Consider the following 16,127-nt stretch of genomic DNA (forward strand, 5'->3'; position numbering starts at 1 on the left):
GTGCTTCGCCGAGATAACACGAACCTCCGCATGCACGGCGCCGTCCGCGCGCTTCTCGCCGGCCATGAGCTCGGCGAGTGCCTAGGGCACCCCGACACCTCCGCTCGCGGCGACGACGGCCAGGTCGGCGGCACCGTTCCGCGGAACGCACAGCTCCTCCACGCGGCCGACGGCGAGAGGGACGCCTCCGTACAGGACCACCGCTTCGCCGCCCACGCAGACGTCGTACTCGCCGCCCAGATTGTCGATGCCCAGGGTGAGGTTGAACGCCCGCGGGACGCGGTCCTCGAGCCCGGCGAACCTGTCGACGGTGACAGAGAACACCGGCAGCCGGGTAGTCAGCATCATGAAGATCCCCCAGGCGAGAAGGCTGACAAGGAGCAGGGCTCCGCACGCGAGGACGGCCAGGGAAATAAATGCAGCAACGGCGATCGCCGTGCTCGTAGGCTCCTCCTCCCGGTGCGACGGAAGTTCGTCGTCGCTCCGGCCGCTCAGGAGCCGTGCGTCCATGGTTGCTCGATGGATGTGCAAGCCGCTATACTCCTAGCAATTGAGGATGTCATGGCAAGCGTAATAATAGACGTAATAAATAGTTAACCGATCTTGGGTATCGAACGTATTTGATTCAGGAATCCTGACTATGCAGAGTTCATTTAGGATTCAGAGGCCTGTAGCTACGAGAATCGGTTATTCAGAGGAGTTCAAACCGGACAGTTCCTGTCCTAGGGTCCTACCGCGAAACTACGGTCAAATCGATCGATCACGTCAAGATTGTACTGCGAAACTTGTCAAATCGGGCTTCTTCCGCATCCGTTTCACGTCCGAGGACGAGGAGCACCACTCCAAACGGCCATGGGCCTGTGTCTTCTAGGTCCAAATTAAACCATGGAACATCACCGCTGGTGACCTCCTCTTTCTGGCGCCGGAAGGCAACGTAAGGGTTTTTTTTTTGGCATGGTTTCGCCGGGAACGGCTCGAGCTCCGCGCTATAGTAAATGGTGCTATAGTGATACTATGTAAGTACTGTTTTGTACTGTAGCGTGAAGAAACACAAATCAAGATTCAAAATGTTCGTCGTCGCGTTCGCCGCCGGCCCGCCGCCGTCGAGCCCGTCGAAGCCCGCGGCGACGTCAACGGAGAAAGTGGGGAGCAGGGTGTCCTGCGGCCTGCGGGTAGAAAGCGATGAAAGCCCCGATGAACACGACTGCTGACACGAAGGTGCACGCGATCACGAGCTCGGGTTTGATCGCGGCGGCGGCGGGTGCGGGCGACGGCGACGACCCTGTTTCCAAGTCGTGCTCCATGGCCGCTTCGGCGGCGGCGACGCCGCGAGCGCGAAATTTGTGCGCAACAAGTAAAGTAATAATCTGGATGTGCACCTGACTCGCTTGAACGTTTAAGATTACGATTTTATTTGGACGCAGGAATTTGATGAGTATATGTCCTGGTAAATAGTATGAAAAAAAAATTGAAAACGGGTCGGATCGATACTGTCTGGAGCAATGTTGTTTGAATGTTTGGATCCTGCTGAGAAGAAAGCGGAAGCCCTGAACCGGACACGGCCCAGCAGGCTGGCCAGGCCCAGGCCTGATATGGCTTGGCCCAAGTTTGAGTTTGATCCAAACCCACCACAATGCCTATGACGGTCTGCGAGACCTAATTAAGTAGTTTTGTGGTGTAGAAATAAAAACAAGTGCACGAAAAACGTGTCGTCGCAACAGGAAATTTGCCGCATAGCACCCAAAAGTACAGGATGGGATTCATAATTTACAAGAAACGAAAAAAAACCTTGGACGTTTAAACAACTTTTTTATGGATCCATCCGAGCATAACATCACTCTATCCCATTCACTAGGACGGGCATTTCAAATTCCGCAAGTTGAGGCACCGACGCCAAACATGGGTAAAAACCAACAGGACTCGCAGTGCAAATTCCATAAGTTAAGGCAGCAACGCCGAACATGAGTAACAACCGACAGGCACCCGGCAAGGTGGCAAGCAACGAGGAAATAAAGCAGTAGCACCAGATATCTTTCATATTGTCAAACTATCTCAGATTCAGAGAAAGCAATCTGGGCAAAATTTCTAAACAAGCCATGTTTGAAATTATCATTTTGACAAGCTCTGATAAACCGTCGGAGTAATTCGCACATTACATGTTCCTTTTTCAGATACTGAAGCATAGCCGACCAAAATCTAAACCACCAAAGCAATCTAAGCAGCAGCAACCTCCTTTTTAAGCTTAGCAAGCTCCTGTCTGATAGCACCACCCCTCTGCGCAGATCAAAATCATAGCATTAGGTAAGTTCATAAGCAGTCAAGTACAGAAATTAACAATTCAGAGAATATATGCATGACAAACCTTGATCTTCGCCAACATAACCTTGAGCCTGTCAAAGTCGTTGAGTGATGCTCTCCTCTTCTGGACAATCAGCTTCTTGCCCCATGAGCTCTTCTCCCACTTGTTTTTCACATCTGCAATCAGGATATTGTCCATTTAAACAGCGGTCATAGTGAAATACATATAGATTGAAAAAATGGTGAAAGAAACAGTTAATCACCAGCTTCCTCCATTGCCTTAATCAATGTAGTCTTCTTTGGAACACGTTTAATGTCAATCTTGATATCAGTCAGGGAAAGCCGCTTGAAGTTCATCTGGCAACGGACCATGTCGGGGGCATCCACAAGGGCCTAATATCAGACAGAAAAGATGCTTTAATCTTCCATCACCAGCTGTTAGTAAATAAATATATATACATGACTACCAGGAAACTAAAAGCCAGTAATATGTCATGCCAGACAAAAATATATAATGTTTAAACAATAAGCAGAGCTCTATCAGAAACAAGTTCAAACACTAAATATACGCAACACTATCACATATTTCAAATGATGCAATGGATGGATTATCTTAATAATAATCACCGAACAAACAATGGACTTGTACAAACAAGTTGATTCCTTCTGCAAGGAAGCGACCAATCAAGAGGCAATTCCTGATTTGACATTGATGTCTCAATGACAAGGTATCGTGTAAAATTGCAGTTGAAGGAAAAGAATTTATCCACTAATCCTATATCTGTCTATCAACATTCAGCAGCTCCATATATATCAGCACGATAACTTGCTACATGTTGGTTTGTCACTTATTAAGGACACATCATGACAGAACACATTGCAATAAACATCGATGTATCATATACAAAACATTAATATTTGGCATACAATCAATGGTGTCGGAAAAAAAATGGTGTTCACTCACAAAAGTCAGAGCATATGGTAAGGCTCAGCGGCAAAGATGATAAAGTTTCAGACGATTTGTTGGGGTAGTAAAAGAATATACTTCACTTGGCAGCTTAACTACAAATGGCATAAATGATTAAATACATCACTAGACAGTGAATATTGCTATCAATTAAGTAAAATGGTTGAAATGGCTACTAAGATGAGTAAGGTAAGGCTATTCCACAAGCATTCGTTTAAAAGACTGAGCACAGATTGAACAGGATAATGGTCGATCAACCATTTTCATGAGAAGCTTAATTAGATTCGAAACAGACCATATCCAAAGTCTGCAGTGCCAACTGTGCCACAGTGATACTGTTGAAACTTGTACTGCAGAAATTTGCATAACAGCTAATTATACAGCGCGGATCAGTAAACAGGGCGAGCTACGTGTCTAATGCAACCACTCCAGATGTGCCCTGCCCCGATCGCTCAAGCGACTAGTGATCAACAATACAACGCCCGTGCGCACCAGAGAAGGAAGGGCTCATGAAACTACGGCACGATCCGAACACCTAGACCGGTATCGACACCTCAGCCCAAGCATATCAACTACGAGAGATCCGACTCAACTCACCCTGTTCTGGTCGACGATGTCGACGATGACGACGAGGCGGCCGTAGTCCTTGCCGTAGTTCACCAGGGCCACCCGCCCGATCTCCACGAACCTCTTGAACGGCTGCAAAACCACAGGGCGTGCACCATTAGATGACGCGACCGACGCCAGACGAAGGGCAAAACCACAAGGCTGCCGGGGGGATGTCGCGAGGCCACCGTACCATTTTTGCGGCAAGGGGGGGTGGTCGGCGGCGGCGGCGAAGCGGGAGCGAGCGAGGCGGCGAGGCGGGGTGCGGCTGGAGAGGGAAGGGTTTAGACGACACAGATGTATATAGCCGACGGGATTGGTTCTGGGTGAGCCGATGGATCTTGGGGTGAGGAACTGTAGCCGTCCGATCTAGGTTAGTATGTACTTGGAGGTTCTTTGGGGTGATGGATTGGGCTTTGAATGGCCGCATTTCGTGGGCCGGCCTGGCCTTTGTTTGTTGCCAAATTCCTCTCTCTCGAAAGAAAAAAAAAGGGTGGTGGCTGCCGAATCAATTCAGTTCAGAGTCTGAGACTTCGGTTTGCTGGCGGACATGCCATAGGCAGCAAAGCAAATGTTGGCACATCCAAATAAATGAGAGTCAAATTTTGGAACCAAACGCAAACAATGACCATTCATTCCTTTTTTTTTTGTTAGAGTTTGAATTGTCATGGCCTCAAACAAAATGGACTTCCTGCTGACCCAATCTGCAGGTGTGTACTACTACTCTCACATGCATCTTTTCTTGCGGTACCTGCCTGCCTCCATTTCGGTTTGCTACTCATCCTTTAGGCTTCAGCTCATCCAACTAAGGCTATCTCCAGCAATATCCCCTAAATCTCATCCTCTATATCCATCCTCCATATCAACTTCATTCTCTATACCAAATTTAACTCCAACAACATCCTCTATTTCCATCTTCTATACCCCACGATCTCAATTTTTTATCCTTTCATCCAACTACCCTTTCCCCACCCGCAACCGCCCGCGCCCCTCCGCTCCGCCGTCCGCGCCCCGCCGCCCGCCCTGCCCCTCCGCCCGCGCCCTGCCCCGCCGCCCGCCCGCGCCCCTCCGCTCCGCCGCCCGCGCCGCCCCCGCCTCCCGCGCCCGCCGCGCGCCGCCCCCGCCTCCCGCTCCGCCGCCCGCGCCCGCCTCCCGCCTCCCGCTCCGCCTCCCGCGCCCGCCCCCGCCTCCCGCCTCCCTCCTCCCTCCTCCGCGGCCGCCCCCTCTCCTCCCTCCTCCGCGGCCGCCCCCTCCTCCCGCTCCGCCGCCCGCGCCCGCCCCCGCCTCCCGCCTCCCTCCTCCCTCCTCCGCGGCCGCCCCCTCTCCTCCCTCCTCCGCGGCCGCCCCCTCCTCCCGCTCCGCCGCCCGCGCCCGCCCCCGCCTCCCGCCTCCCTCCTCCGCGGCCGCCCCCTCTCCTCCCTCCTCCGCGGCCGCCCCCGCCTCCCGCTCCGCCTCCCGCGCCCGCCCCGCCTCCCGCTCCGCCGCCCGCGCCCGCCCCCGCCTCCTGCCTCCCTCCTCCCTCCTCCGCGGCCGCCCCCTCCTCCGCGCCCCTGCCCCGCCGCGCGCCGCCCCCTCCTCCGCGGCCGCCCCCTCCTCCGCGCCCCTGCCCCGCCGCCCGCCCGCGCCCCTCCGCTCCGCCGTCCGCGCCCCTGCCCCGCCCCGCGCCGCCCCTGCCCCGCCGCGCGCCGCCCCCTCCTCCGCGGCCGCCCCCTCCTCCGTGCCCCTGCCCCGCCGCGCGCCGCCCCCTCCTCCGCGCCCGCCGCCTCCCCTGGCCGGCAGTTTCCTCCCGCGCGCGCGGAAGGGGCGACAGGGATGGAGGAGGCCGGTTCCCCCTTCATCTGTGCGGGACGCACTCGTCCTCCTCCATTTTACCGGACCCGATGGAGGATAGCGATGGAGCTGTGCAGCGGCACAGTAAGCTCTATATTTGGAGAACAGAACGTTTTAGGGGCGCCCGCTGGAGATAGCCTAAGCTCATGAACTGATGATGTCTCATGTGTGCCGGACCCGCTTCCACACTGTAGCACATAGTGCACTTGCAAGAGGCAGGGGCGGATCCAAGGGGGTGCACGGTGGCTCCAGCCCCTCTACCCCCGTACAACCAATGGAGCCCTCCCAACAATTTTCAACCATAAATTAAGAGGGGAGAAAAAAGGAGGAGGAGGAAGAAGAAAAAGATAGAAGGGAGGAAGAATAAGGAGCAAAATAAATTCCTCCTAAATTCGCATCCTAGATTCGCCACTGGCAGGAGGAGATACGTTTTTACCGTGAAAAGCACAAATATTTTTAGGCACGTGCATAAAACCACACGGCACAGTCGTCTGTTCCGAGCGACGCATATATAGGTATAGTCCTATCCTACACAAGACAAACGCGTGCGATGTGCAGAGCCACAAACACGTAGATGGGCTCCATTTGTTTGCGCCAATTTGAAAAATTGAATTGAAGAAATTTGAACCGGTCATGCATGGTAGGTACTTGATCACTGCCCAGTGTATCCCAGGCGTCAAGTGACTGCGCCCCTCCGTGGTTTCCCAGGCAGCAAAGCTGGATGATGCCCACTAACAAGGCACTAATTAGCGTCGCTCTCGCCCGCCATTAACAATTCCCCGAACTGTTTAATCCCCTGCCAACTTTGCTGCCCGCCTGCGAGTATATAAATCCCCCACGCCTCTGCTTTCGGAAGCACCAGACCAGAGAGGCCGGTTGTTTGTTTAAGGGTTTCTCCGGGTAGACGCCGAGATGGAGGAGATGGAGTGTGGGATCGAGAAGAAGGCGGCTGCCATGGCGGCGGCGGAGGAGGTGGGGAGGAAGGAGGAGGCAGCCGCCGGCGACGTGGGCCTGATGGAGCTGTCCAGGAAGCTCAACGACTTCGCCAAGGCGAGGGACTGGGAGCAGTACCACAGCCCCAGAAACCTGCTGCTCGCCATGGTTCGCATCGTTTCTTTCCCTCATCGGCCACCGCTTGATCTTCTGTCGCTCCTCTTCTTGGCGTTTATCACCAACATGGCAACATTTACTCCTTACATGGACTGAAAAGTTTAGGGTTTTCTGTCTGTTGTCTCCTCGCCTTTTTCCCCCGGTTTGGCTCTGTTTCTTTCGTTAGTTACTACAATCTCAAGAGTTACGCCCCCACAATATTCAGTCTACGGAAGCATATGCTTCTTATTCCTTGCGACACTGAGCGATCAATGGTTTCAGGAATCCATCGAGTCTTTCTTCTTTTTGAAAAAATAGGGGAGATGGAAAAAAACCAGCAATACATGTTTGGAGTATTACTGCAAATTGCATGACAAATCATGGAAAAGAAGCATGTCTTTAGCTTTCAAGGCGTGATCTTGCATAATCTTCTGCTCTAAATTATATACGTGCACTTACAAATGGCACCATAAAGCAGAGTGACCTCATGTCTTCTTCTTTTTCACTTTTCAGTCCAAAACTTCCATGAGCTTTGCGCATATTTGTTATTATTATCCATGGTAACTTTGATTATGAATTATAGTAACTTCAGGCCATAGATAGTACTACTTACTGCTGCAATTAAATATTTGGTTAACGCTGCACATCTCGAGAGAAAAGTACACATCAGTTAGCAGTCAGCATCTCTAGAAGACCAGAACATCATGGGCACATAAACAATGTCTCCAACCGTGAAAAGGAGTGAACTAGATTAGCGGAAGGCTGTTATAAGAAGATGCTTCATTCCGAGGGCATCATCGTTGAGTTGTTATCTTAGTAGCATCTTTGAGTTTATTATGTTCTACAGACTAAATTATCGTAAAAAATGCGTTCTCTTTTGACCAACTGTTCAAGAAGATTCTTCGTTCATTAGTTTTTTTTTCATCCTTGTAGTGCTACTAGATTCTTGAGATCTATCCGATTTATTCCTCTCACATAAACAATTTGCATGTGGATGGCGAACAGTGTACCTTCTGTTGATTTGGCACTTCCTTTTTTTCCAACTTTCATCCACAAACCACAACCTCCTAGCTGCCCAGATGTATATGGATCTTGAAGTGATGCCAATACAACAATACATCTGCCAAGAAGTACAGATGCTTCATTACCACAATGACAGGGACGCGAGCTATTTCCCTGTCCCGTTCAACTCAAAAGCTGCTCGCCGGCCTCTGATATTTTTTCCGGGGACTTTTAGCGCGCTGCTCCTGAAAAGATGATGCAGTCCAGGTATTGGTTCATGGGGGCATGAAACGGGACAGGTAACCAGTGTCCTCACTGCTCATGGCCTGATTCCTGAACCGGGGATGCAGCTTTCATGCGTCACATCTTGGATGCCACGTGGTGCGGGCTCCGCAGGTCGCCCCCCCTGTCGATGCTCATTTCCGGCGTCGCCGTCGGAGAGTCGGGTCGACGCTGATCGCTGCTGTCCGATGTGTTTATACTGGTTCAGACGTGAGGCTCACTGTCAGCTTGCGACTGGAATTTCTGGACCTGGATGGAATATTGGAATGCGATTCGCACTTCTTCTTTCCGTTGCTCTTTTTATGTCTGGAACGCTTTTCTTTCCGATTTTGAAAAGGCGTGAACCACATTCTCGTTAGTTGGGACAGAGCAGATCGAAACAACTTGTGGAGTGGAAGAACTTTTCCTTTCGTTCCTTTTGCTGACGGGGGAATCTATTTTGCTTGCGCCTGGCAGATCGCTGAAGTTGGGGAGCTGTCGGAGCTGTTCATGTGGAAAGGGGAGGTGCGCAGGGGCCTGGCGGACTGGGACGAGGCGGAGAAGGAGCACCTCGGCGAGGAGCTCGCCGACGTGCTGCTCTACCTCGTCCGCCTCTCCGACATCTGCGGCGTCGACCTCGGCGACGCCGCCACCAGGAAGATCGTCAAGAACGCCGCCAAGTACCCGGCGCCGTCCAAGGAAGGCGCCTGAAGAACGATGCAATGCCGACCGACCATGCTCCTTTGGTGCTTTGGGGGTGGCACCAGGGTCCTACACGAACTGTTGCTTGAAGCATTCCTGTTGGTGAACACTTGTGGCGAGTCCGGTAGCTCTTTGGTCGACCTTGTTGTGTCTGAAACAGAACCTATAATCAATGGATGCGCTGATGAACACAAGTAGTACACTAGTACGAGCTGTGAGCCTGTGATCCTGTGGTAGGAAGAAACCAGCAGCGGGTTGGCGCTACCGAAGAGCATGCGTAGACGACTGCCACTGCCTGATGGTGACTGGGGACGCCGGAATGGGAACTGCAGCGGCGACTACCAGCAAATTGTGTGGAAGATAAGAACAGTAAAGAGAGAAACAGGCCAGCCAGCTGCCACTAAGGCCTGCAAAGCTCATTTGCTTAGCGGGCTTTCTTTCCGACTGCCCGGCTCAGCCCCATACGGCCCATTCTATTATCTAAAGAAAAGCCCAACAGGCGCATTCCATTCCTTCGGACTTTCGGAGTCCAGACAGTGAGAGCAGTCGTCAGTCATCTTCTCTACTCGTCTCGAAAAAGGAAAAAAAGATCCGAGTCTAACTGAGCAAGCGAGATTAGACACTTTCTACTCGTTACAGTATTTTTTTTGGACAAAGGCAGCATTATTCTAAACCATCGTTCGTTACAATATTTATGAACGAACAATCAAGCTAAGGATGGACTGGACCGCATATAGGTTCACTCTGCAACTATAATGCATGCAGTATTTAGAAGGACAGAACTGAACTTACAGGAGCTGAAAGTGACGCAGATATTTGTATCTGCCCTAGTAGGAGTACAAGTGTTGCAGGGCTCCGGAGCCGGCAACAGGGCTGGAAGGCATGCAACGTGGTCGGAGTTGGAACCTCAGGTGTGCTAGCGTACATTCATGTTTCTGGTAGCTTCCATTTCAGTTTTCTGTCTCGAGCTCTGCCAACGCTTGGTTGGCACATCTGCTGGCTTTGGCAGCCAGGGGTTCATCTTTTTTTTTAAAAAAAATAGGCCTGAACATTACATTGTACGGTACCCTCGGTCCCAAAATAAATACACTTCTAGAGGTGGGGTGCGGAGACCAATGCTAGCGAGAAATTGCATATATACCTCTATAAAGATGTAATCGTTGCATCTTGAGAGGAGAGAAAGTAGAAAAAATAATTAGGGTTAGGTTGTCCCATTCATAGATACACTTATTTTGGGATAAATTTTAAACTCTAGAAGTGCATTTATTTTAGGACGGAGGGAGTATTTTGTTACATGGGAGTAAATCTTTGTAAAAGTTCTTTTTTTGCAAGAATATGTGAACGGTGGAAATTCTGAACCATTTTCCCTTTGGAGTGATCAATCAACAATCGCAATGGAAAAAAAAATATTACAGCAATCGTCAAACGCCAATCTTTTACAGTGGTGAACACTGGTCAGTCATCCTCTGTTCTCCCTTCCTTACATGCAAATAATCACTTGTTTTATCCTTGGAAATCCAGTGCAGCATGCATCTTTAAAAGCATCAAACATGCAACTTTGCAACTGCGAGGGACAAAAAAAAAAAGAAATAGATTGGACTATCTATTTCCCTTGCATATGCAATAGGAGTACACACTTGGAGTCGTACACTATACTACTTCCTACCATATTGATTCATCCTGCATATCTATCAGCATATGTACAGACTTTATCTACATTACATGAGCATATATATTTTCCCTCAATCTTGTACCTATCTTAATTACCTATGCTGGTTATCCGGATCAAAACTTGTCAGACGCTTGGTCTTCTGATTGAGATCGATCGGTCGATCATACGCAACGCTGCAGTTACAACGTGCCTGAACTTTTCCCTTGGCTTCTCACCTGCTGAATCCGCTGCCGTAGCCTCCTCCTGTGGTCGTGGATTTTCCAGAGCCCATGGCCAAGGACAACGGCGGAGTATATGCCGTGGGTGATCATAGGTGCCAGGATATTGTCGGTCTGCATTGTACCCATCACACACGGATACTGTCAGTCGTTTCGTGAATCATATTTCTGAACACAAAGCTGAATATGTTCGTGTCCATTATTCATGCATAGATCTACTATATATACTATGGATACCTGGATCCACTCGAGGCCAAGGTAGAAAGCCAAGATCCCTTCTAGAAGCGGGGAGTATATCTTCCTCATTTGCCTTCTCTCGTACCAAGCTGCAAATCCATCGAAAGCGAAGCTGATTCAGTTATACTACTTTCGCATATGCTACTCTGCTGATATTAATCTCCAGTTGGAGTTGGAGGCTTGTTTTTATATCTCTAGCAGATTCTAATGAACTACTCTGCAACTGTATATACCAGCACAATTACAAATGATTATATATATATATATATATACAGCCAGACATACCTGCAAATAGTTTCTTGAGGTTCTCCCGCCCTGAGCGTGAACGCGTGGCTGGTGTCACCACATACGTAGGATCTGAGAATTAAACAAATATATATATGTTACTCCACATAAATAGCTCACTATTTTTCAGGAGGAATACCATTGTTCTGCTAGAAAAAAGAAAGAAAGAATAATTAATAGCACATGCAAATTAGGACTGTCAGTAGAACATGGATCACCTTTCGGAGCGGTGGCGATATAGTAGAGGGATCCTGTGAGGGCTGCAGTGATGACTGCCGCGAATGTTTGAGCAAATGGAACCAAAGGAGGAACAATTCCACTCTGCATCAGTGCACCGATACAGTTAGTTTAGACCAATATTAGCTAGGCGTGGATTATCACAAAATTTAATTTCATCTCAGTTCAGCTGAAGGCATACCAGGGATGCAATCCCTCGAGCGTCTTTCATGAGCTCCGTGCTTCTCAAGAAAATATCAGCCAATGCTCCCTACAATTCAGTGTTTTTCACCTCAGCAATATGAGCAAATGAAGTGAAAAGCATGTGCCAATTACTTGCAAAAGATTACTGTTTCCTTCACACAGTTGCAAAGGAAGTACAGTTAATTAATAACCATAAGGAGACTGGACAGGCTGCACATACCTGGATAGCTGCTCGGTAGAACAGCTCCTCACCAATTGAACTAGCAGTCACGACGAGCATGAACTGCAAATGTAAGAAATGATTATACACTCTCCATTTCATATTGGGCTTAATTTTAATATGGAGCTCCAAGCCAATCTCCATAACAACGCCATCGAGTATAATGTTACTAGAGCAATTACGCTTTCCTCGTTTCGCTACAATCTATTTAGGATTGGAAACTAGAGTGGAAAAAATTCATAGCAACGCGTGGAGATCTCTGAGAGGGACAAAGTAATTAACCGTGCGTGCTTCATGTATAAGTACAGTACCTGCCATGGTGACATGCCGTAGAAGAAGCTGCGAAGCTCCTCATCCTCCACATCTCTGATGGCGCGCGCATGAGGCGAATATTTGACTACTTCATCCTGCAATCAGAAATTAATTAAATTGAAACCACAAGCAAATTATGCATTCTAGATTACTAGTCACGCAGAAATAAGAAACCAAATTAAAAGGAATTGAAGTGGGGCCAGCTGAGCTGTAAAAGCGGAGGACGCCGCACATACATCGAGGATGAACAGCAGAGCCATGATTGGCGGAGCTGCATAGCCAAGCCCCTCGACGAGCGCCGTGAGCGACGGGTGGAAGCCCCCCGTGCAGTCTATCCCGGCCATTTGGCATATGAATCTCCCGGTGAGCGCCATGGCACCGTAAATCCCTGTCCAGACATCGACAGATTGGTCAGGAGGATGAACCGATTGCATGCACGCCCGTGGCGATGCAAGAGATTGTATGAAGCGGCGGGGATGGCGGAGCACCGACCAATGCCATAGCTGAGCCTGACGACTGCCCCGAGCTTGTCCCACATGGCGAGCTCGGCGTCCCGGGCCCGGAACCCCGCGCTCCCGGCCGCCCCGGCCGCCCCGCCGGCGACGGGGGCCGCGGTGACCTCGACGACCCTGGGGCCATCGGCGGCGAGGCTGGCACCCCTCCGGCGCCGGTCGCCGCCGCCGTCGCCGCCCTCGGCCGCCGCGCGGATCCGGGCGCCGGCGCGGACCCGCGGGGAGAAGCCGACGGAGCAGTGGGTGTAGGTGGTGGTGTAGCTGCAGCTGTGCGCCGCCAGGTGGTGGCTCCCCAGCTCCATGAATCCCTCTCTGCCTCCCTCTGCTGCGCGAGGAGGAAGAACTAGAAGATGAGGAGGGGGCGAGCTGGCGATGGCAGACAGGGAAGATACTTTGTGTTTTGTTTATCACCGCCACCGGGATAGATTATTCCGGTGGCCCTCTGATGATCTGGAGGGACGAAGTGGAGGAGTAAATAAGCAATAGAATTGACGGGGGAAGAAGGAAACAAATCGGTGGACGATGATGGGCAGCGGCGCGGGGCTGGCTCTCTCTCTTCCACCGGCCGCCGTTAGTTTTCTAGTTTGCCCCTCCTCGTCCCTTTGTCTGGTTTTGACGATGACCGCGCGCTTACTTGGCGTGGCCAAGGCCGTCGTGCGGCGGCGGCGGTGACTGGTGGTCGTGGCGGGAGGCGTGTGGCCGCCGCCGGCGGCAGCGCCAGATGAGAGGCGATTTGCGGCCGCCAATCGGCGCTCCCCACGTCGGCCGCTACGCGATAAGGTCATCCGGTTAGCTCCGGATGACGCGGCAACCGGCCGGCTCAAACCTTTTTGGTTGGGCCAGATGGGCGGTCCAGGATTCCTTCCTTACTTCCCGCCGGTCGGGGTGATCTACCAGCCCAGCTCAGCCCAAGCAAAGCGGGCCAGTTTTAAGGCCTGTTTGTTTGCCCAAAGATTTTGGTTTGGGGTGGGGTAGCGTCTTAATGGCCCACAACAGCGGCCACTGAGAACGAACGCGGCCCATTTATGCCCGCGGGAGTGGAGAAGAAGATCCACGAGCACCAGCTCGTTCTCTCTCGATGTGCACTGGATCGATCAATCGAGTGGATGCCGTCGATGGCGCCGCGCCGGGGCCCCGACGACGATGGACTGATCCTGAAGTGATCGATCGATCGATCGATCTGCCAGGCCTGTCATCGTTGACGCGGAGGAGCGCCATCGAGATCTCTCTCCAGTAATAATCGATCCTGGGCGGGCTCCTGGCCTGCTGTTGCCATCCATCCTCCATGGCTCGCTCCACCGCACCATCGAGGAGTCGTGTGCATCTTCGTACGCGTGCTACCACTACTGCGCTGCACCTAGTAGCTAGCTAGCTAGCTGTGACACATGGCACTTTCTTCGTTGCTCTCCGCTAGCCCCTCGTCCGATCCATGCACGCACGCACCTGGCTACCGTCCTGGTACGCAGCACGACGGCAGGATCGGACTGCACGCGAGACCAAAGCTGGTGATGACGTACGTACGTCGCCGCCATTTCGAGCGTGCGCACACGCTACTAACCCCCGGCCGAGATTCGATTGGTTTGCTAATCATTCATCATTCCCTCTCTCATGGGTTAGCCAGTTGCATTTTATGAGCCTCTCTTTAATTAATTTGGAGTTTGGATACATCATCTGGATCGATCGGAGACGAGATCCAAGTTTCCAACCGCGCACGGTGGGGTGGGGGCATCTCTAGCTCGGAGGATCTCGCCCGCACGCCCGACCCAACACGTAGAGCTAGCCAGGTAGCTAGCCTAAGGAGGCCAGGGAACATGCATGTTGCCAACTTGTTTGGTTAATTAGTTGGCCCCGGATCGGAGTGTATGGATGGATGAGAAATATATGCGCGCACGTGCTCTCTCTATATATTTTTGAAAAATTTATTCTACACCATTTTTACCTAATCATGACGTAGGACGTATCTGACCCAACAAAAGGTACGTACAAGGTGTATGTGATCATACTAGACCATCTGTGATGGTATATACTTTAAATATGTTACCATACTTACATACTTAGAGTATATGGACATACTCATATTTATATACTAGTACTAATGTATAATTATGATATATTTAAAAGATAGGGGTGTTTTTAAAATTTTTCGTACTTATCCCTTTGAAGTATGTTAGAATTAGTATATGAACATACTCAAAGTAATAAATAAGTATGCGGACATACGCACGGTGGTATACTGACAGTGAGAGTAGCTACACGCGAGTTGAAATGAACCGGATTCCTGAATCGAGGAATCCGACTCCCTGTATCGTCGTGATAGTCCCTGGATCAAGCGCTATCACATACAGAACTCATTTCAGGCATAATATCACAGTCATACTCATAAGAGGTCATTCACGGGTTTAATTATTACATAAATCCAGAGGATCTGTAGTACGGAATTTATTACAAGCCTTTCGGCTAAATCGAACAAGCAGAAAGCGCATAGCGGTAGCTAGGTCTTCGGCCGTCCTCCATCTTCGGGTTCCACCTCCACAGGCGACTTGAGCGTAGCTCGGGCCTCAGTCGTACCATCCGTCGTCGTTGGGGTCGAATTCCGGGTCGGATCCTGCATCGTACCAGGCTATCCCCAAGGATTGGGATAGGTTCACGTCACCATCCGTATGCAAGCTTTATGTGGTCTATACTACGGATATAACAGAGTTCAAGGGTAAAGCTGGGGGTTTCCCTATGCATGCAATATAATTTATATAAGAATACACATCTCCTTTCATTCCTGACTCGGGCCCTTCCGGCATTCCGGACTCCCGGTCACACACACCTTCCAACACCACCAAGTCGATGCGAGGACTCCCTCTCCCCGCATCTCAACTGCCCCCTGGCAGGACATTATTCTAGAGGGAGGTAGAGATCATGAGTAACACTAACTAATAAGAGCAACAGAGGAGTAGGGATGTCCATAACCGAGGACGCGGCTATACGTATAGTTTTCACCCTGCAGGGGTTGTACACCTGGTCCCACTCGAATCGACACTAGCCGGAGATCAGCCGACTAGTATACGAAACACCGGTCTACGAAACGGAAATAGGAGCCACGGCACCATCCGGCTTTCCTGGGTCTTGGGCGCATCCTCCCGCGAGAGGTCGCCCCGGGACTGTGAAGCCTCCCCTGCGTCTCGGGGAACGTGAGGTCAGCACCTCCTTCCCCTGCACCGATACTCGATCCTCCTACCGGCTTGGTACCGCGCTTGCTAAGTCCGGACCGGGCCCACCCTCATAATGGGTAAGTGGTGTGCACGCTTACAAAGTCCCACAAGTCATGGTTACTCTCACCCGGTCCTTATCTGCCGGAGCGGGCATCTTCGTCACACGCGTATCCACCACGGTGGTCCGCAACTGCACCCTTAACGGGTGCCCCAAACACCTCACACGAAAACAAAACTGTACCCGCCACAGGTACTCCGTAGGGTGTGCCAAGATACACACCCCAAGCCCTCGA

General features: G+C 51.1%; 3 protein-coding genes across 3 annotated transcripts; 1 reads left to right on the forward strand and 2 right to left on the reverse strand.

Moving 5' to 3' along the window:
- Positions 1-2,006: 2,006 nt before the first annotated feature.
- LOC112899983 (60S ribosomal protein L14-1) lies at positions 2,007-4,201 on the reverse strand. The gene is made up of 5 exons (XM_025968672.1): positions 4,065-4,201; positions 3,863-3,964; positions 2,562-2,691; positions 2,363-2,475; positions 2,007-2,274 (listed from the first exon to the last, which is right to left on the reverse strand). Exons 1-5 carry the CDS (start codon positions 4,065-4,067, stop codon positions 2,215-2,217), a joined length of 408 nt encoding a protein of 135 aa, XP_025824457.1. The 5' UTR covers positions 4,068-4,201; the 3' UTR covers positions 2,007-2,214.
- A 2,340-nt stretch (positions 4,202-6,541) lies between these two features.
- Positions 6,542-8,949, forward strand: LOC112899722 (dCTP pyrophosphatase 1-like). The gene is made up of 2 exons (XM_025968300.1): positions 6,542-6,802; positions 8,531-8,949. Exons 1-2 carry the CDS (start codon positions 6,614-6,616, stop codon positions 8,762-8,764), a joined length of 423 nt encoding a protein of 140 aa, XP_025824085.1. The 5' UTR covers positions 6,542-6,613; the 3' UTR covers positions 8,765-8,949.
- A 1,371-nt stretch (positions 8,950-10,320) lies between these two features.
- On the reverse strand, positions 10,321-13,230 carry LOC112899721. Its single transcript, XM_025968299.1, has 9 exons — positions 12,612-13,230; positions 12,356-12,507; positions 12,119-12,214; positions 11,808-11,870; positions 11,586-11,654; positions 11,386-11,488; positions 11,168-11,239; positions 10,883-10,971; positions 10,321-10,759 (listed from the first exon to the last, which is right to left on the reverse strand). Exons 1-9 carry the CDS (start codon positions 12,931-12,933, stop codon positions 10,607-10,609), a joined length of 1,119 nt encoding a protein of 372 aa, XP_025824084.1. The 5' UTR covers positions 12,934-13,230; the 3' UTR covers positions 10,321-10,606.
- Between the last annotated feature and the right edge of the window lie 2,897 nt (positions 13,231-16,127).

This window comes from Panicum hallii, chromosome 7 (assembly GCF_002211085.1).
Source record: "Panicum hallii strain FIL2 chromosome 7, PHallii_v3.1, whole genome shotgun sequence".
NCBI classification, from domain to species: domain Eukaryota; kingdom Viridiplantae; phylum Streptophyta; class Magnoliopsida; order Poales; family Poaceae; genus Panicum; species Panicum hallii.